Source organism: Microcaecilia unicolor, chromosome 12 (genome assembly GCF_901765095.1).
Source record: "Microcaecilia unicolor chromosome 12, aMicUni1.1, whole genome shotgun sequence".
Lineage (NCBI taxonomy): Eukaryota > Metazoa > Chordata > Amphibia > Gymnophiona > Siphonopidae > Microcaecilia > Microcaecilia unicolor.
Window position 1 is genome coordinate 98,491,940 of NC_044042.1, and position 22,425 is coordinate 98,514,364.

At 41.3% G+C, this 22,425-nt stretch overlaps 1 protein-coding gene across 1 annotated transcript in view; it reads right to left on the reverse strand.

Annotated features, from left to right (window-relative positions):
- CNTD1 (cyclin N-terminal domain containing 1) overlaps positions 1 to 22,209 on the reverse strand; it is a 63,424-nt gene extending 41,215 nt beyond the window's left edge. The window contains 3 exon segments of the mRNA XM_030221289.1: positions 3,834 to 3,909; positions 22,034 to 22,070; positions 22,072 to 22,209. Of these exon segments, the coding sequence (XP_030077149.1) occupies positions 3,834 to 3,909; positions 22,034 to 22,070; positions 22,072 to 22,209 (251 nt within the window).
- Between the last annotated feature and the right edge of the window lie 216 nt (positions 22,210 to 22,425).

Below are 22,425 nucleotides of genomic sequence, written 5' to 3' on the forward strand. Positions count from 1 at the left end.
TTACTGACTTCACGGTAAACCTGGAGGACGTAATGGGGCAGTTCGGCAAACTGAAGAGTAGCAAATCTCCTGGACCGGATGGTATTCATCCTAGAGTACTGATAGAACTGAAAAATGAGCTTGCGGAGCTACTGCTAGTGATATGCAACTTATCCTTAAAATCGAGCGTGGTACCGGAAGATTGGAGGGTGGCCAATGTAACGCCCATTTTTAAAAAAGGCTCCAGGGGAGATCCAGGAAATTATAGACCGGTGAGTCTGACGTCGGTGCCGGGGAAAATGGTAGAGGCTATTATCAAAAACAAAATTACAGAGCACATCCGAGGACATGGATTACTGAGACCAAGTCAGCATGGCTTTTGTGTGGGGAAATCTTGCCTGACCAATTTACTTCAATTCTTTGAAGGAGTGAACAAACATGTGGACAAAGGGGAGTCGGTTGATATTGTGTATCTGGATTTTCAAAAGGTGTTTGACAAGATACCTCATGAAAGGCTACAGAGGAAATTGGAGGGTCATGGGATAGGAGGAAATGTCCTATTGTGGATTAAAAACTGGTTGAAGGATAGGAAACAGAGAGTGGGGTTAAATGGGCAGTATTCACAATGGAGAAGGGTAGTTAGTGGGGCTCCTCAGGGGTCCGTGCTAGGACCGCTGCTTTTTAATATATTTATAAATGATTTAGAGATGGGAGTAACTAGCGAGGTAATTAAATTTGCTGATGACACAAACTTATTCAAAGTCGTTAAATCGCGACAGGATTGTGAAATATTACAAGAGGACCTTACGAGACTGGGAGACTGGGCGGCTAAATGGCAGATGATGTTTAATGTGAGCAAGTGCAAGGTGATGCATGTGGGAAAAAAGAACCCGAATTATAGCTACGTCATGCAAGGTTCCACGTTAGGAGTTACGGACCAAGAAAGGGATCTGGGTGTCGTCGTCGATAACACACTGAAACCTTCTGCTCAGTGTGCTGCTGCGGCTAAGAAAGCGAATAGAATGTTGGGTATTATCAGGAAAGGTATGGAAAACAGGTGTGAGGATGTTATAATGCCGTTGTATCGCTCCATGGTGCGACCGCACCTTGAGTATTGTGTTCAATTCTGGTCGCCGCATCTCAAGAAAGATATAGTAGAATTGGAAAAGGTGCAGCGAAGGGCGACTAAAATGATAGGGGGATGGGACGACTTCCCTATGAAGAAAGACTAAGGAGGCTAGGGCTATACAGCTTGGAGAAGAGACGGCTGAGGGGAGACATGATAGAGGTATATAAAATAATGAGTGGAGTGGAACAGGTGGATGTGAAGCGTCTGTTCACGCTTTCCAAAAATACTAGGACTAGGGGGCATGCGATGAAACTACAGTGTAGTAAATTTAAAACAAATCGGAGAAAAGTTTTCTTCACCCAATGTGTAATTAAACTCTGGAATTCGTTGCCGGAGAAAGTGGTGAAGGCGGTTAGCTTAGCAGAGTTTAAAAAGGGGTTGGATGGTTTCCTAAAGGACAAGTCCATAAACCGCTACTAAACGGACTTGGAAAAATCCAAAATTCCAGGAATAACATGTATAGAATGTTTGTACGTTTGGGAAGCTTGCCAGGTGCCCTTGGCCTGGATTGGCCGCTGTCGTGGACAGGATGCTGGGCTCGATGGACCCTTGGTCTTTTCCCAGTATGGCATTACTTATGTACTTCTGATATTTAGTATAAAACTGTAAATATAGTGAACTGATGAAGATCTGCAGTGACTGACTCCCAATTTGGGTCTCACATCACTGGGCATGAAATTGCATTTCTGATGGTCCTTACCTGCATTAAATGTATGTAGAAGCTATAGTGGACGTATATTTGTGAGTTTCAAGTTTATTATGCCTTTAAAAGAAATCAGTGGCTAATAAAAATATTATAGCAGAAAACAACTCAGAGACATCCAGGTTGGGACGTCTCAAGTTTTCACTATTATTTTAGAACACAATCTGATGACAGAAGCTGTTCTAAAATACAGGAAAAATGGACATTTACGTGCAGAGTGCAGGCGGTATAAACATCCATTTTAGAAAAAAAAAAGTTGAAAATGTCCATGAATTGAAAACCAACATATAAAGGTGTTTGTGCCAGCACAAATGTTTATGCCATTTTACAAATATGTATTTTCCCAGCACTACCACAGACTGGAATCCCTTGCCACTTTGGCTTTTGGGAGGAGACAAAACCACTGCTGGATTAAGGGGGCATCCTCCGAAATCCCTCCAGTGGCGTGCTGCTCAACAGGCGCAGTTTGCCAAAACCTAAACATGCTTGGTAGTAGGTATAACTCATGAGGACAATCTTTTATAACACAGACATATTATCCTCTTCTGAAATGGGAATAAACATCTATTAACTTGTCATGAACTTGTCCTGCCCAAAACACACCCAGACCATGCCCTCTTGCCATTTGTATGCACTTAGGTTTTTGATGTGTATATCCCGGCTTTGTAACATAAACATTAAATTGCCAATTTATGCACGTTTCTAATGCGATTAGCCATTCTAAAATTACCAGTTTAGCGTGTACATGTGGGTAGAGCATGGGAGGGCCACAGACATGTTTCGACTTACACATGTAACTTATAGAATACTAGTAAAAAAGGCCCGTTTCTTAACGCAATGAAACGGGCGCTAGCAATGTAATGAGTTCCTGCCATTAATGTTTCCATGGTTGTATTCTGAATATAATTGTTGTTTACATGTGTAAGATTTCTTTATATACAATATTTTTTGTGTAAACTGTGTTACAATGTGGTAAAAGTTTTCCTTGTTCAGGCCCTTCAATCAGTTTAATAATCACATCAGAAGAGCTCCTTACTCGTGAGAATGCAACATACAGTTGCCCATGTGAGAGAGTGACAGTGTGTTTTACAGACAATGTAAGAGAGAGATACAGTGTGTGTGTGTGTGTGTGTGTGTGTCAAAGTGATTAAATGTTTGTCTTCCCTTCCGTTCTGTGCCCTTCCTTCCACTGATGTTCGTACCTCCCTGTATATGATTGTTTGTTAACAGATTCAATCCACTCCGCTTCCCTCCTCCAAGTTCTGTTCTGTCCGATTGGTTCTTTGTTCCTGTGACGTCGTGTTTGTTTGTTTGGCAACTATGCAGCATTCTGTTTCCTCAATGTGAGGGTGGGGACAGTGAGAGCCAATGAAACGCTGAACTACAGACTTACGAACCCTACAGTGCCAGTTTCAGAATGTTGGAGGTGCTTTTTATTATATAGGATAAAGGGGCCCTTTTAACACCTGGTGGTAGGGTTACCGCCGGGTTTGCACATAACAAATCGGCCCTACCACTGGGCTTGCCCAGGAGCCTGGCAGTAGTTCCAGGCCTGCCACACGCCATTTCTAGCACTAGAAAGTATTTTCTATTTTCTAGCACTGGTGGGCGGAGAGCAGGTGTGCCTGGCGGTAATTGGGCTCCAGCAGTAAATGGCTGCACAGCAATTTTTTAATTACCACATGGCCATTTACTGCCCCTTAAAAAAATACTTTTACCCATGGCAGTAAAATGTGGTCTTGACATGCAGCGATTCCAAGCACCGAAGCCACCTTTTACCACTGTTTGGTAAAAGAGTCCCTATTTTATGTGTGTCTCATTGTGCACTTAGACACACCCATTCATTGTCAGACCTAGTATAAATGGTTACAATACTAGTATTCTATAATGGGAAATTGACACACAAATGCTGAATTGGTACTCAGCATCTGCACGCCTATCTGGAGACACCAATTTATAGAATTACCCCCAATATGAGTAGAAACATATCCAAATCTTTATTAGCAGACCTCAGGATGTTACCTCTCTAATATTTCTACAGCTTGATATCTTGCAGAGTTGTCTAAATGCCATTGCTCGGACAAGAGAAATACAAATTCTGTGGAAAAAAAACAAAGCAATCAACTTTGTCCTAATCAGTGCAGCAACTAGTCATTCACATTTTTTTCATTAGTCTTATTTTTTTCTTATAAAAACAAATAATACAGAATAATAAGAACAACCGATACTGGGAAGCTGTGGAAGATCGGGGCTTATGACTGCTAGCTCAGTCTAGGTCTGGTTTTGTTACATGCATGGACTTGAGATATGCACCATGGAAGTTAGGAGCTTTGCCTCATAGAATAGCACACATCCAGATGCGCACGCATATTTTGTAATGAGTGCCGATTAATATTAATAATTGGTTGCTAGCACCCTATTATTGATGGTCCAGAGCTCAATATCCAATTTATTTGCACGTGCATCTCAGAAGTGTGCCATATAAAGAATCAAGGGGAATATTCTTATTGTGAATTAACCTACAATAACCAATAAACACCATCAATTTTATCACAATAATTAGTCTTTGTTTTCCACATGCCGAAAAGTTCTACAACCTGGTTAAGTACTTTACTTTCATTTACTCCAGTGGTAAAAAATTAGGCATTCTGGTCAAATTGTATATCTCTCAATGAACTCAAAAGTGAACTCTTCTAGCTTGGAAATATTTTTTAGTCTGCCTGCATGCACTTCATATTTGAGATCTCCCCACAGATTTGTGGAAGCCAATCCAAAACATTATGCAGTCAATTTGATGATTTTGATATGCAAAGAGCTCTCTTTGAAATGAATACGGTTGCTCCTGCTGGACTTAACCAAGAGATTGATCTGTCCGTCTTCCTATAAGGTCCTTTTCAAAGACGTTAGTTTTTCAATCCCATTTTTTTTATCTTTGATTATTTTGTCCCCTGTTTTTGTACATTTATGTAATTCTTAAACAGTGTTAATTTCATTGTGAATAGACATTTTGCTAATTTATTTCTAGATACGTTATAGAATATTGTGTTAAAATTTTTTTAATATCCATTTCATTTAAACATTTTTATTTATTTTTAATAAGTAATAGTAGGCAATATTTATTTTGGAATTTGATAATCATGCATAAAAATATACACATATATTTATTAAGAGTAGTCCATTCTGACAATATTTCATCATTCATTTTTTATACACACAAAATTTTTAATTACATATGTACAATTCTTAATACATATGTATATTTTCTGATCAATTACTATATTAAAAATTAGTATTTAAAAATTGAATTATTTTCATAAATTATTTATCATTCATTAAAATTAGTAATAATTTTTAATAATACAATATAACTCACTTATTATTATTATTTTTTCTGTTTGTATTTTTTTACATTCAGTTTTTGAAGACATAATTTAATTTATTTTGCTTATACATTGTATTAAGGCATTCTCCCATCTTAAGTAGAGAGGTGTGGTAGCCGTGTTGGTCCACTCTTAAAGGTTATCAATAGAAATCAAACAAAATAAAACATGGAAAAGAAAATAAGATGATACCTTTTTTATTGGACATAACTTAATACATTTCTTGATTAGCTTTCGAAGGTTGCCCTTCTTCGTCAGATCGGAAATAAGCAAATGTGTTAGCAGATAATATATAAGAGAAACATCAAACCATTACTTTGACAGTCTGCAGGGCCGTGTCAAAGGTCTCTGGCGCCCCCCCCCCCCCCCCCCCCCCAGAAATTTCCTTGCCTTGTTTTTCTTGCCTGCCTCTTTGCCTTTCTGTTCCATCAGCGCTGATTTTCCTTTCCTGTGCCCTCCTTCCTCCTGATTCTAGCTTGTTCTCTTCCCCCCCCCCCCCCCCCACAGAAATTTCCTTGCCTTTGTTCCTTTCTTCCCAGCTGGTTCACTCCCAGTTCCCCCAACCTGCAGGGCCAAATCATCATTCAAATGCACTTTCTTTATCCCCATGAGTAGGCCTGCCCAGGGCCATTACAGTAATCATAGTAACATAGTAGATAATGGCAGAAAAAGATCTGCACGGTCCATCCAGTCTGCCCAACAAGATAAACTCATATGTGCTACTTTTTGTGTATACCCTACTTTGATTTGTACCTGTCCTCTTCAGGGCACAGACCGTATGTCTGCCCAGCACTATCCCTACCTCCCAACCACCAGCCCCGCCTCCCAACCACCGGCTCTGGCACAGACCGTATAAGTCTGCCCAGCACTATCCCCGCCTCCCAACCACCAGCCCCGCCTCCCACCACCGGCTCTGCCACCCAATCTCAACTAAGGAGAAACAGATCTGTGCTCAGTCCAGTGGAGTGAGTCCACAAGTATTCTGCGGTGGGCAACCCTCAGGGACACAGATCATACAGACTGCCTCTTTAATCCATTTGGATATGGTTGTCTTTGTGGCTACTTCTCCTTTGTGCCATCTACTGCCCACCACAAAAGTATTTCAACAAATTAGTTGAACAACTTCTGGAATAAATTAGTCACCTTCAATTAATGAAGTAGAATCCTGCAGACAACCAACAAGGATAACTCTGTATTTGTTTATTTTTCCACACTTACATACATCTATTTTGAAACAAGCTACCTTGGCATTCCAAATTTCCTGACTGAAGGCAGAGAAACAGATAGTTTCCCCTCCTTTCCATGTTAACCTACCTTTGGCAAAGGAAGAAAAAAAAAAAAGTACAGGACCACTCATGGTAACCAGATTCTCCAAAAATATCACGTATTCCTACAGGACAAAGCCTGTAGTTCAGAGAGACAATATGAAAAACAGATGACCACCAGAAAAATGTCCTTAAGTGAATGCCTGTTTCAAGAGTTTGAAAGGAGCCACCCAAGGCCTAAAGTACAAGATTAAAGTCCCACTAGGTCACCACCAGACAGAAAGGAGAATGAATATATTCAATGACTAATGAACACTACATTATTCAGATTGTCAAAAGAAGAAGGCGATGTCTTACCAATGTCAGCAAAAAAACAAATTAATTGCGGATCTGGATCCAATCCAAGCAGCAGCAGCTCTCCTCAGTCCTCTCTGCCCTCCTCTCAGCACTCTCGAAATAAGTCGCCGACGATGGCGGTCGGAGACTCGGAGTGCGCCTGCCTGGCAAGCAATGTGCTCCTGCTCTGCATCCACGATGAGCGAGGCTCCAATCCAAGGCGCATGCGCGTGCGCTGTGCAAGGGACGGGAAGGCAGCAGAAGCAGAGAAGCGCATGCGCATTGGCACCGACGCGCCAACATGACTTATTTTTTAATTTTTAATACTACACTCACTCGGCTGGCGGCGGCGCCCTTGATTGGCAGGCGCCCCCCTGCCGTGGTTACCCCGCTTACCGGGTTGGCACGGCCATGAGAGTCTGACAGAGTGGGAGGGTGAAAATAGCCGGTGCCAGTCAAGCCCCCACCCCTTTGGGCCAATACGTTACAAGACCAGATCACTGCACCAGTGATTTCACAGTACGAACACTGAAAGGTAATTTTAAAACAATACAGAAAAGTAAGACCTTTGAAATAAGAATGATTGAATATTTTGACACCCAACAAACAGGACTTAATAAGGATCTGGGTTTTCTAACCCATTATAAACCATGAAGCTGTATTTCTTTGTTTATTTCTCTGTTTATTACCCTCCTGTCACCTACCAACACCCATCCTGTTAGAATATCAATGAAATGCTTTGATGTCCCCATGCATACCCCCACCCTCCCACTCTGTCAGACTGTCAAAGTAATGCTTTGATGTTTCTCTTATATATACTAACACATTTGCTTATTTCCGATCTAAGGAAGAAGGGCAATCTTCGAAAGCTAATCAAGAAATGTATTAAGTTATGTCCAATAAAAAAGGTATCATCTTATTTTCTTTTCCATGTTTTATTTTGTTTGATTTCCATTGATAACTATTAAGGCATTGAATTGATTATATAGATGCAGTTTAATATCTACTTTCTATTATTATTTATAATTTTCATTTTATGACTAATGTTGTAATTCAACAGGCATTTATTTTAATTTTATTATATTATTGGGATTATATTCGTTTATACAAAGGTAATAGGGCATAATTTGTTAAAGATAGATATATTCAAATTGTAGTTTACGTGATTGCACAATAGACGTCCTACGTTAAAATGACATCATTAGGTAGTTCACATTTAAATTGTAGCTCTTGCATCCTTATTCATTTATGCTGCTGCTGTGTGAGCTTTGCACTACATTTCATTTGGAGGTAAGCACCATTCACTGTCGATGACTGGATACAACATTGAGATTACAATTTTTTATATTTTTCTATTTATTTTTTTGATGCTATTTAATAGTAGTTTCTACCGCTCTGTGCCTAAGATATATTTTTTAAAAAGTTTATTCTCAATCGCGCTATTAGATAGCTTTTCCATACATTGACGGTAACAGCGTAGTATTTTCTAGCGCTTCACATTTTTGTTTTTATTTGAAATGCTAAAGGTTCGTTTTGTGTCAATCTTGATTAATTAGTCAAATGTGTCTTAACCTTTTACAACTAATGGTTATACGGTAGTCAATTTTTAAAAATTTTTTAAATATTTGGTTAGGCATCATAATAATAATAGCATCCTTTAATGTCCCATATAATATCCGTATGTAATAATGTCAAAGGTTAATCTTAATCATCATTTTTAAAACTGACTGTGATAGCGCTATTAGATCACAGCGATTCTTGACTTTTTTACTTTTTTGATGCCAATAGTAGCTTCTATCGCTTCGTGTCAAAAATTTATTTTTAATAGCACTATTACATAATTTTTCTTTTAACGGACGGTGATAGCACATTTTCTTGCGCTCTACACTTCATTTTTATTCAAAATTTAAGGTTTGTTTTGTGTCGATCTTGTTTATTTAGTTAAATGCGTTTTTCAATTTTTGACAACCAATGGTTTTATGGCAGTCATTTTTTTACCTGATGCAATTCCATTTGTGTCCCAAATATATTTTTTAAAGATTTTTTTCAAATACACAGTTAGGCATTATAATAATAAGCATATCTTTTAATGTCCTATATAATATTTACGTTCAACAATGCCAATGGTTCGTTTCACTTAAGATTCATATTGCTTATCGACATGTGTTTAGCATCGCTTTGCTATTCTGTATTGTTATCGCCCAAATACAGGACTGAGTTTATAGCCTTTTTGGTAAGTCAATAGTTTTTTGTCCCATTTTCTTTCAAATATTATATCAAACGCCATTATACTTGGCTTTATTTTGTTGCCTTTGAATTCACGACAACAATTTGCACCGCTTCTAATTATGCACGTTTCATGTTAATCATAATTACACTTTGACAATCAACGGCAATTTTTATTCTCAGTATGGTATAATATTAATTCAATTGTTGGCTTTAATTGCCAATTTTGATTTTCATTATTGCACAATATTGATTCAAAAGCTGGTTTTAATTGTTGATGGTGATGTTCTAAAAATTTATTGTTCGTTTTACGTCAATCATAATTATACCTTGACAATTGCATAAAATGTTTTTGATTTCCATAATTGTACAATATTAATTTAAATGTTGGTTTTAACTGTCATTTAAGAAGCTTTTTGGTAGATTATTTCACAAAAGTTGTTCATTGCATTATAATTTGCTGTTTTATTAGGATTTGGTTATAATATTCTCTTTGAATTGATGATAAACAAACTGCAGTTCTGACTACTTTATATTATATATTTTGCCTTTATCACATATTTATACTGTGTTTGATATATGATAAATTTCACCTGTATCTGATATAGTTAATAACAATTTAGTAATAATTGTATTAGTATCAAATATTTTCTGAAATACTTGTTTTAACTGTTGATATTTAATGTTTTAATCTAAGTATTTCTTTCACAAAAATACATTTAATTTCATTTTTTAAATTGAAATTTCACTAGTGGTTTATAGCAAGATTTAATTAGAAGTTTTTTTTAACTAACATTTATTATGTTGAAATTATATATATGTTTTATCAAAAATCACAAATGTATTAGATCTATCTGTGTTTAGCATGTTGCGTATTTACTATTTGTTTTGTTGGCAATGTTGTTCGAATTACATTTATTGTGGTGTTAATACCATTGTTTTAATGTGATATCATTTTTTATATATATAATATAAAAAAAAGGAATATATCACACAGAATTTTGGATAGCATCAGCCTTTTGAAATTGGTCTATTGAATCCTCCTTTGTCATTGGTGTGGTGAGTTATTTTCTTATTATCCCTGTTTTTCATTTTCTATTTTTTTATTATATTTTTAATACATATATAGATATATTTTTATGTGTGTATATATTTTTGGTTGACACACATTCTCTTTTTGATCTAAGTTTATCTGCATGTGTGTTCTTACCATTAAATGAAATATATTTTCTCATATATGAAAATTTTTTTTTAAACAAACATAATTTACATATGCTTTATTTCCTTGTTAATGAGTGGGTATAAGTTTGAAATACACAATATTTTAATTTATGTATGTATCTACATTTGTATTCTTGGTTCCTATCTAAGTGTTTTTATTTATATATACTTTTTGATTGTTTATTGTTATATGTTTTATGCAGACCCCTGACGCAGGTGCGGTGGCACCGAAACACGGCCCGTGTCAGGTCTTTCTTCAATCAAAATTCACTATTAAAGGATTTTTTAAATGAAAAAATTGTGTTTCCTTTTGTTTTTAAAGGCCCTTTGTGCTGTTTTTTTGTGCTTGGTCTTTTTTTGTACTTGGTTCCCTCTCTTTGTTAACGTTATAAATTGTACAGTCAGTCAGGGTACAATAGTCAAATGGGGGAGTGTAGTAGCAAGTAGGTCTATGCAGAAATGAAATGAGATGGTCACGTAGAAGTTACTTAAATAACAGGGATGTGTAAAATACTTGGCACATAGTATAGCTCTATCATACAGGTACAAACTGGTTTTGGCCAGAATTTATTTTCCTCAAAATTGTGTGAAGACGTGAGAGGACAGGCATTGACCTCATCAAGATAACCCTTGAATGACCTTTTGCAAGCTAGGCATGTCTGGCCTATATCATTTTATGCATCTTCTGCCAAAATAGATAGTGCTAGAGAGCATCACTCATTGGTGAGAGGCAGTTAGCATGATTAGCAAATGTTATGTTACTAATCAGTATTACATGTAGGCACTAACAAGCCATGTATGTATTATCCTGGGCTGTACTTATGGAAATCACAGTACTGTAACACAAAATAAGATATAGCACAAAGTTTGTAGTTCAGACAGAGAATCTGGCTACTGAATCCCTATCTCTCAGCACTGATACAATAAACACTTTCTTATAATGCTATGAGAACTGGTCATTTTATTCTTTACCAGTATTGGTGTATGGGAATCTGGAGACCTTGAATTGGATTATTTCAAGTTGCTCAGAGGGAAAAGTTTCTTTCCTGATCATTTTCTTTCCTGTAATCAAACCAGACCAGTCCAGACCAATGGGTTATGTCCATCCACCAGCGGAAGGATACAGAGAAAATAGTTCCAAGTACTTCACCTCTCAAGTGTATTGTGCAGCCTGGAATACTCAGTATTTCGAATAGCCAAGCAATGGTGCTCTCAACTGCTACAAACAAGAAAACAGGAAAACAAAGCTTACTGGAACTCCAATAACTATCAAGTGGAAGACATTCCAGGCTCTTAAGCAACCAGGGGCAGCAAAACCACCCATCAAAGATGAAGGAGGGGCACTACTCAGTCTTTCTGTGTGTCATGCAGACATACTCCCAAAGTAGGAGAAACGGCTCATCGTTGAAGGATAATCGAAAGCCGTGTAGAGCTGGCATCACAAAGTGGCATGGAGAGTAAGGATGAATCCTGTCCTCCTGAGATGGTCTCCGCTTTCAGCAGTCGAAAATGGACCCAAGCACTGACACAGAGTCAAAACCTAGAAGTAATCAGGAAGCAAAGCAAGAAAACAGACAGGGTGGGCGTCTAGACTGGTCTGGTATGATTAAAGGAAAGAAAATTGTCAGGTAAGAAACATAATTTTTCCTTCCTGGTCATCAATACCAGACCAGTTTAGACCAATGGAATGTAGCAAAGAAGTCATAGCATTAGGGCGGGAAAGGAACATTATGAACAGGAGAACAATGATGCCTCAAGAGGACCATGGAAACGTCTACGAAGATGTTGAGCAGCATCCTAAGAGGACCTGCCCCAGGCGAAAACACTCAGAGGCCCCCGAACCACGGGTAGAAAACAGAGCCCTCATAATAAGAGAGAGGTAGAAGTACCTGGAAGAAAGCCAGTTCCCAGAAGAGCTCGAGGAAGAAATTTAAAAACTAGAAAAGGCCCACAACACGGAAGTGGACCCGCAACAAATGACTGAAGGAAAGCCAAGGAACCCGAGTACACCGTGACATGCCCTGCAGAAAGAAAAGGAATTGCACAGGCACCAACTACCTCACCATAGTAACATAGTAGATGACGGCAGAAAAAGACCTGCACGGTCCATCCAGTCTGCCCAACAAGACAAACTCATATGTGCTAGTTTTTGTGTATATCTTACCTTGATTTGTAACTGTCATTTTCAGGGCACAGACCGTACAAGTCTGCCCAGCACTATCCCCGCCTCCCACCACCGGCTCTGGTACAGACCTTATAAGTCTGCCCAGCACTATCCCCACCTCCCAATCTCAGCTGAGGATCCATTTCTTCTGAACAGGATTCCTTTATGTTTATCCCACGCATGTTTGAATTCCGTTACCGTTTTCCTCTCCACCACCTCCCGCGGGAGGGCATTCCAAGCATCCACCACTCTCTCCATGAAAAAATACTTCCTGACATTTTTCTTGAGTCTGCCCCCCTTCAATCTCATTTCATGTCCTCTCATTTTACTGCCTTCCCATCTCTGGAAAAGGTTCGTTTGTGGATTTATACCTTTAATTTGTACAGGGGCATTAACACCTCTTTTATTCTGCTGGTCACTCCCCTCTCTATACAGCTAGCCTAACCTTCTACTTACGGCCACCGCCTTGTCACACTGTTTCGTTGCCTTCAGATCCTCAGATACTATCACCCCAAGATCCCTCTCCCCGTCGGTACCTATCAGACTCTCACCATCTAACACATACGTCTCCCGTGGATTTCTACTCCCTAAGTGCATCACTTTGCATTTCTTCGTATTGAATTTTAATTGCCAAGCCTTAGATCAATCTTCTAGCTTTCGCAGATCCTTTTTCATGTTTTCTACGGGTGTCCACTCTGTTACAAATCTTAGTATCATCAGCAAAAAGGCAAACTTTACCTTCTAACCCTTCTGCAATGTCACTCACAAATATATTGAACAGAATTGGCCCCAGCACCAATCCCTGAGGCACTCCACTGGTCACCTTTCCCTCCTCCGAGCGAATTCCATTCACCACCACCCTCTGGCGTCTGTCCGTCAACCAGTTCCTTATCCAGTTCACCACTTCGGGTCCTATCTTCAGCCCGTCAAGTTTATTTAAGAGCCTCCTGTGGGGAACCGTGTCAAAAGCTTTGCTGAAATCTAGGTAGATTACGTCTATAGCACATCCCTGATTTAATTCTTCAGTCACCCAGACATCTCATTGAATTCTTTGATTCGTTTGGCACGATTTCCCTTTGGTAAAACCATGTTGTTTCGGATCTTGCAACTTATTTGCTTCCAGGAAATTCACTATCCTTTCCTTCAGCATCGCTTCCATTACTTTTCCAATAACCGAAGTGAGGCTTACCAGCCTGTAGTTTCCAGCTTCTTCTCTATCACCACTTTGTGAAGAGGGACCACATCCGCCATTCTCCAATCCCACGGAATCTCTCCCGTTTCCAATGATTTATTAAACAAATCTTTAAGAGGACCCGCCAGAACCTCTCTGAGCTCTTTTAATATCCTGGGGTGGATCCCGTCCAGTCCCACAGCTTTGTCCACCTTTAGCTTTTCAAGTTGTTTATATACACACTCTTCCGTGAACGGTGCTATATCTACTCCATTTTCATTTGCACTTTTGCCAGTCCATCGCGGTCCTTCTCCAGGATTTTCTTCTGTGAAAACAGAACAAAAGTATCTATTTAGCAAATTTGCTTTTTCTTCATCGCTATCTACATAGCGGTTCACAGAATCTTTCAGTCTCACAATTCCCTTTTTAGTCTTCCTCCTTTCACTAATATACCTGAAGAAATTTTTGTCACCCCTCCTTACATTTCTAGCCATTTGTTCTTCCGCTTTCGCCAGACGTATCTCTCTCTTGGCTTCTTTCAGTTTCCTCCTGTATTCCTCTCCGTGTTTGGCTTCTTGAGTTTTTCTGTATTTCTGGAACACCAACTCTTTAGCCTTTATTGTCTCAGCCACTTTCTTGGAGAACCATATCGGTTTCCCTTTTCTCTTGCTTTTATTTACTCTCCTTACATAAAGGTTTGTGGCCCTATTTATAGCTTCTTTCAGCCTGGACCATTGTCCTTCCATTTCTCGTTCGCCCTCCCAGCCCATCAGCTCCTTCCTCAGGTATTCCCCCATTTGACTAAAGTCAGCATGCTTGAAATCCAGGACTTTGAGTTTTGAGTGGCCGCCCTCCACTACAGCTGTCATATCAAACCAAATCGGACATTTGACACACTATCCCCATTTGTGAGCACCAGATCCAGCGTCGCTCCCTCCCTCATGGGTTCCGTCACCATTTGTCTGAGCAGAGCACTTTGAAAAGCATCCACAATCTCTCTACTTCTCTCCAATTCCGCAGTTGGAACCATCCAATCTACATCTGGCAGGTTGAAATCTCCCAGCAACAGCACCTCTCTCTTTTTTCCCAACTTTTGAATATCTGCGATCAGATCTTTATCTAATTCCTACAATTGTGTCAGGGGTCTGTAGACAACACCCACGTGGACAGAGGTTCTATCCTCTCTTTTTAAAGTGATCCATATCGCTTCTTCCTTTCCCCAGGTCCCTGTCATTTCAGTTGCTGTGATATCATTTCTCACATATAGAGCTACTCCACCACCTTTACGACCCTCTCTATCCTTCCTAAATAGATTATAGCCTGGTATGTACAAGAAGTAATGTACCATCCTCCAAGTTGATTGTGTGTCGATCTGCTGCCGAAGCCACAGAAAGGAAGCCTCAAGACAGAATCAAACGAAACTGAACCAAGAGTCCCCGAAGAAAAGAAACCAGGCTCTGATCCAGCGGCCGAAAGTCTGTGCCCTCAGGAGGAAAACGGAGATGCACTCCCCTCCGAGGCAGAGGCAGGGGTAAGATTCCATCAGGAAAGCCGAAACCAAACATCAAGACAGAGTGGAACTGCAGCCCCAATCGGAGAAGGAAAAAACCTGAACCTCTGTATTATGGGCAACTGCCCGCAGTAGAGGAGGAGGCCACCTGTCCAACACAGACAACACCTCAGATATCAAACACAGCCTGCCTGAGAACCAGAGATAGAAGTCTGTTGACTAACCAGAAACCAGGTCAGACATCACAGGCTAGGATGAAACCACAGCCTTTATACAGGGCCTACTCTCACTCCCCGTGGAGAGAAAAGGCAATGTCCCCACCTCCAGGAACAAGACACACCATCTGTAGCGAGAAAGAAACTCTCCACAAGAAGAAACAAGAGACAGTGGAAGGTGCAAACGCCAGAGATGGAGCAAGGGACCTCGTCCAGAGACGGATCAAGGCCGCCCCGGAGCAACAGACTGAGGCCTGCTGCCTAGAGACCTAGCTCATATTGACCAACAGAGAAGGAGCAAGGCCTGACCTCTAGGAATGTGGCAAGAGCCAACTTCGATGTATCAAGGCGCGACATCTAGAGATGGTGGAAGATGTGACTTTCTGAGAAGGAGCAAACCTCGACTGCAGGATATGGATCAAGACTCGATACCCAGAGACTGAGCCAGGCTCAACATGTAGAACTGGAGCCAGGCTCGACCTCCAGAGATGAAGTATCGATACCCATGGACGGATCAACCTCCAAAAGGGGAGCAAGACTCGACAGCCAGAGAAGTCGTAGGCTCGACCTTCCGAAATGGAATGAGGTTCGCCATCCAAAGATGAAGCGCAGCTTGACCTCCAGATGGAGCAAGGCTCAACAGCCCACGAATGAGCAAGTCAGGCAGAGTTCCTTTTCTCTTGGACTCTGCCTAACTTGCTATGCCCGGCACAAAGCCAAGGAACACCACCAAAATGCCGCAAAGAAGTGTGAAGAGTACGAGGACATGGAAATGGCCAGGGAAGGGGACAGAAGGGCTCCTTCAGGGTGGCCTGAGTCTGCCCGTAGGGGTGGTCGCCGTAGATTCCGGTCCCCAAGGGTCCAGCATGTTAGGGAAAGCAGTTGGTCACCTTCCTCAGAGGAAATAGTGAGAACCAAACACTACAATTCCCAGCAGCCCCTGAGGGAGACACAGAGTAGAGCAAGTAAGAATTATTCACACTACCAGTCCCAGAGGGCTAAGGGGAAGGAGGAGACTCTGAGTAAGTTCAATCAGGGGAATGAAGAGCAGCTGGGAGGGGGCAGAGTAGAAGGACCCATGGATTGGCAATCAGGGGACGGTGGAGAGAAAGAGAAAGAGGAGAACCTGGAAGGTGAACCCATAGATATCTCAGCTCTGGCCAAAGCAAAAGGTAGAGCGTTAAGAGGGCAGATGGCAGCCTGGCTCTCTGGCTTGATGCAGGGAGGCAAAAGGTGGCTGCATCAGAGGTGGGATTAAGGAACGGATGTTTCAACCTGGGTCAAGTGGGAGGTTGTCAGGAGTTGGTGCTGACAGTGAAAGGGTGGGACCCTTACATTCCCCTGGACCAATAACAGGTGGACAGGGGGAAAAAGGTTGAAGCGGAAAAGTGAACTGTTTAACTTGGGATTTGTATTGTGATAAAAATGAACTGTTTAAATTGGGTTTTGTGCCGTGATAAAAGTGAACTGTTTAAATTGGGGTTTGTGCTGCAACACTGACTCTCTCCATAATCAGGAAAGTTGAAGGAACCTGAGAGAAAAGGGGGGGGGGGAGGGAGAAGGGAGCGCACAGAGACTCTCCTTCCCTTCCGTAGGAAAGGGGAAGGGAGAGAGGGATTGTTTCAGAGGACATGGTGGTGGAATTCGGGACGCACTGAGGAGCCAAACCCACCTAGGAGCCTTAGTCCCAAGCAGGGGACAGCTAAGAGGAAAAACCTCCAGACTGTAAAAATGAAGAGGTTGAGTGAGATAGCCCTGACTGTGGATTACAAAATAGCTCTCCCTGTGGTCCGATGGATTGCAAAGGACCTTGTGGAATTCCAAACCACAGAATGCGGAGGGTAAAAAGAGAACTTCCAGGCTGTAAAAGTGCAGAGATCAAGTGGGGCCGGACACAGGCTGTGAGGGGGCCCTATCGCGCTCCTCCGTGGCTGGGAGCTTTATAGAAGGCACGCCCCACAGCTGAAAAAGTCAGGCCCGCCAGCCAGAGATGCGCAAAGACCGCCCAATTGAGGGTGAGCTACACTCAACCCACTGACGGAAGCCATGGCAAAGGAACAACAGCAAATATCTGCACGCCATACGGAGAGCAAAAAGCGCACCCCCAAAAATCCAGGAACACAAGAAACGCAAGTGGGCCGAAAGAAGGAATGCTCATCCAAAGATATGGAGCTGTGCCCGCCAACACAGAACTGCCCCAGCAGGGAGGGAGCCAGAACCCAGAGTGGGACCAGGAGGAAAGGCCACCACAAAAGAAGCCACTACACACACCTAGAAGCCAGAAAGAGAGAAGGAGAGAGAAACCCCCCACCTCAAGAAGCAGTACTCAGCCACAGACAGAGAAAAACAAGAGACCCTCAAAGAGCGTTCTGTTTCACCTAGGCCAGGGGTAGGCAATTCCACTCCTCGAGAGCCTCAGGTGGGTCAGGTTTTCAGGACATTCACAATGAATATGCAGAAGATAGATTTGCATGTACTGCCTCTTGGTATGCAAATCTATCTCATACATATTCATTTTGGATGTCCTGAAAACCTGACCTGCGTGGGGCTCTCGAGGACTGGAATTGCCTACCCCTGACCTAGGCCAAGAGAACACTTCCAACAGGAAACCCTGTACCGCATGTTGAATACCGAAAGGCCACCAAGCCAACAAGACTAGTCGATAGAGAATGCCAAGACATCGGGAAAGCCACAATGAAAGTCATGCGCACTCCAGTGCACAGAGGGGAGGAATTCAGCAAGATGCCGAGGAGTGGCTAGACCAGGAAAACACAGACATGAAGAAAAGACAAAACCCAAAGCTGTGCTACCTGAACCACGGCCCAGAAACCCCCAAAGAAGCTGCCTGCAAAAGGAGCCATAAGCTCAAGCCCAACAGGTGGAGTGCCCGGCCAGCAGAGGAGAAGACACCTCACCGGAATTTTCATGTGAGACCCCACAGCCACAGGCCGAGATGAACTCCCCAGAGGCGCACACCTGTAGTGAGAGATTGGCACAGAACCGACGCTGGTGCTCAATCTACCCAGCGAAAAGAATACCAGATCTCCCCTGTATAGCACCAGATAAGTCTCAGAGATATCGCAAAACAAAAGCCAAGGCAGAAAAACCTCCAGCCGACAGATGCACCCTTCAGAAAACACCAGAAAGCCAGGACTCCTGGAAAACACGGTTAGGCCCAGAGAAGAATCCCACCAAAACTGAAGACGGGGCCTGCACAAAAAAGAAAACTCAAACCAGACCTAGAGGCCCAAAGGAATCCAATGCCTGATGCCAGACACCGAGGAACAGAAGAACAGTGGGGAGCAGTGACATAGCCTCCTATCAGAATCACATCCAGGGAAAGGAATGCCCCCAGCACGACTCAGACGGGAACATTGAAAAGAGTGCAGGGAGAAGTGTGCCCAGCCAAAAAAAGGCACAAGCCAATGAGTTCGCTGCCCCAAACAGCGCTACTGGCAGAGAGAGAGCAGCGGGACCACAGCACAGGAGGCACAAGTCTGCCACCGACTTACCTAAAGCCCACCAAAAGCCAGCAAGCACCAAAAAGGAGCTGCACATCCATCTACCATATGCTAGGAGACAGAGAAAATAATGAGTGGCATGATACACTTAAGAGGCAAAGTACTTGGAACTATTTTCTCTGTCTCCTTTCACTGGTGGATGGACATAACCCACTGATCCAGACTGGTCTGGTATGGATGACAAGGAAACATGGCACTATTTACTGCATTTCTCAAATAGGGACACAAATAGAACTACTGGAGTCAAACCTGAATATTAAAATACAAACTTGCTCCAGTCTATATTGCCAATATCTTTATTGAAAAAATGTGCTCCAACACTAAGCACATATCATATTAAAAAAACAATAATAACAAGAAAATACTCACTCGTTCACTCATTACTCATTCATTCATAATACCTGACTGATAGCATTTCCTTTTATGTACTGATAGAATTTATATATACAAATGCTCATATAGTCTCATTTATAAATATTTGAGTTTTATACGTTCTACTAATCAGACTATTAATATCCTCTTAAATATCTTGTCCCAACTGTTCACATGGGTACTTGTTACTTCACTGTATCAAAATTATCTCCGTGGAGTTGTTGTAATAGTCTCTGACACAGTTCTCCATGTAAGTAAAACAACTTTCAGTAATTCCCAGGTACTTGATGAACGGAATGAGTTTATCACTCCCACATTTGATGTCAGCTTGTTCCTTATACCAACGTCGGTTCCCCTATGCAGGACCGCATTTCGCTCACTTCATCAGGAGGAACCACCACATCATCTATAACAACACAATCCTATTATCACTCCACCAATTCAAATACTGAATGTTTAATTTATACGTATTAAATTACAATATCATCTTCATCTAAATTCACCTACTTTAATCGATTCAAATCGCTGCATGCCTGGAAGAGACTTCTCAGCTCGGGAGCCAACTGCCGTGTCTCTGAAATTAATGGGGAAGTAAAAAACGCCATGTTTAAATCCTCCCATAATGCACTGCCCACCTATTAAATTTTAAAGGGACATTCCCTCAAACCCATTCTACTTCCTGATTGAGGCCCGCAGGTGCCACTGTATCCCATGTATAGATATACCGTTGTTCAATAGTTTAGCAACCGAGTACTGACATCGCCCCCCTTACTACTATTTAGGGGATCTGTGTCAGTATCACGCATCTTAGTTGTTCAATAGTATGGTTAATTCATACCAATGAGCCACAAGAGGATTCATCATTTTCTTCAGTCGTAAATTGCTGACATGCTCTGCTAGTCTATTCTTTAATGGGCGGTTGGTATGTCCTATATAATAAGCCCACAGGGGCAAATAATACAGTATACCACCTGGTAGCTAATACAGTTAGTATTATGCCGCAATATGAATTCCTTATTGCTGTGGGGTATAGGAATTGTCCCAGTGTTTAGGGAGTAACGGCAGTATACACATTTCCCACAAGGGGAATGTCTGCCCTCCTCCATTATCCTTCTTGGTCTCTTCAACAATTCACCTATAGGCGTCAAGCATAATACTAACTGTATTAGCTCCCAGGTGGTATACTGTATTATTTGCCCCTGTGGGCTTTATTATATAGGACATACCAAACGCCCATTAAAGAATAGACTAGCAGAGCATGTCAGCAATTTACGACTGAAGAAAATGATGAATCCTCTTGTGGCTCATTGGTATGAATATAACCATACTATTGAACAACTAAGATGCGTGATACTGACACAGATCCCCCTAAATAGTAGTAAGGGGGGCGATGTCAGTACTCAGTTGCTAACTATTGAACAACGGTATATCTATACATGGGATACAGTGGCACCTGCAGGCCTCAATCAGGAAGTAGAATGGGTTTGAGGGAATGTCCCTTTAAAATTTAATAGGTGGGGCAGTGCATTATGGGAGGATTTAAACATGGCGTTTTTACTTCCCCATTAATTTCAGAGACACGGCAGTTGGCTCCCGAGCTGAGAAGTCTCTCCAGGCATGCAGCCGATTTGAATCGATTAAGTAGGTGAATTTAGATGAAGATGATATTGTAATTTAATACGTATAAATTAAACATTCAGTATTTGAATTGGAGGAGTGATAATAGGATTGTGTTGTTATAGATGATGTGGTGGTTCCTCCTGACGAAGTGAGCGAAATGCGGTCCTGCATAGGGGAACCGACGTTGGTATAAGGAACAAGCTGACATCAAATGTGGGAGTGATAAACTCATTCCGTTCATCAAGTACCTGGGAATTACTGAAAGTTGTTTTACTTACATGGAGAACTGTGTCAGAGACTATTACAACAACTCCACGGAGATAATTTTGATACAGTGAAGTAACAAGTACCCATGTGAACAGTTGGGACAAGATATTTAAGAGGATATTAATAGTCTGATACTGTAGTAGAACGTAAAAACTCAAATATTTATAAATGAGACTAATATGAGCATTTGTATATAGAATTCTATCAGTACATAAAAGGAAATGCTATCAGTCAGGTATTATGAATGAATGAGTAATGAGGGAACGAGTGAGTATTTTCTTGTTATTATTGTTTTTAAATATGATATGTGCTTAGTGTTGGAGCACATTTTTTCAATAAAGATATTGGCAATAATAGACTGGAGCAAGTTTGTATTTACTACTTACTGCATGCCAATGGTTCCCAAACCACATCCTGGAGGCACCCGTCGGGTTTTCAGGATATCCACAATGAATATTCATGAAAGATTTGCATGCACTGCCTCCACTGCATGCAAATCTCTCTCACAAATATTCATTGTGAATATCCTAAAAACCTAACTGTCTGGGGTGCCTCCAGGACCAGGTTTGAGAACCACTGCTGTATGCGGTGAGGTGTATGGCTGGGGTTTCTCTTCTGGTCCCTTCAAATGCCTCTTGATCTCTCACTTTTCTTTCCGCCTGCTAGTATAAAGCTAATATAGTATTATAGAAACTCTGAAGGTGATTTATTTAACTGAATAATTTGGCCAAATACTTCTGCTTGCACTCGTTACTTCCATCTCACAGCTGGGATTTTTTTTTTGTTCTAATCTGAGGGTTGGTTTCGGGGATACCCTTCTTTCCAGTCTGAAAGATCCTCAAGCCCCTCTTCTTTCCTATTCTTGGGAGTACTGGTTTTCACTTGGGTGTAGACTGGAAAAATGTAATGAATGTTCTGCCCTCGAGAAAAAAAATGTTAGTACATGTCTCTCACCTACTATTCTGGTCTCTTTAAAGCAGCCTGCATGTTGGGGAAAGGGATGAGAGAGACCTCTCATTCTGTTTAGCTAAATCTAGGAGAACATCTTCCAAGGTGTCAGAGGACACTGCTCCAAACACCATGCTTGGCCTCATGCAGCCCACGGGCTGCCCCTCCTTCAATTCGCTCATTTTGCAAACCGACACCCTTAGTCTCTACCTCTCAAAAAAAATCTATATAAAACAAAGCATAAACAAGAACTCAATGTAGAATAAAAAATGTTGCCAAAAACAAAACAGTCCAAAAGGTCCCCGACTAATTTGGGCCAATTACTTATCTAATATTACCGTCTATCGTAGTACTACGAAAGAAAACTTACAATGCGTTAATCATTTAGAAAAAAAAAA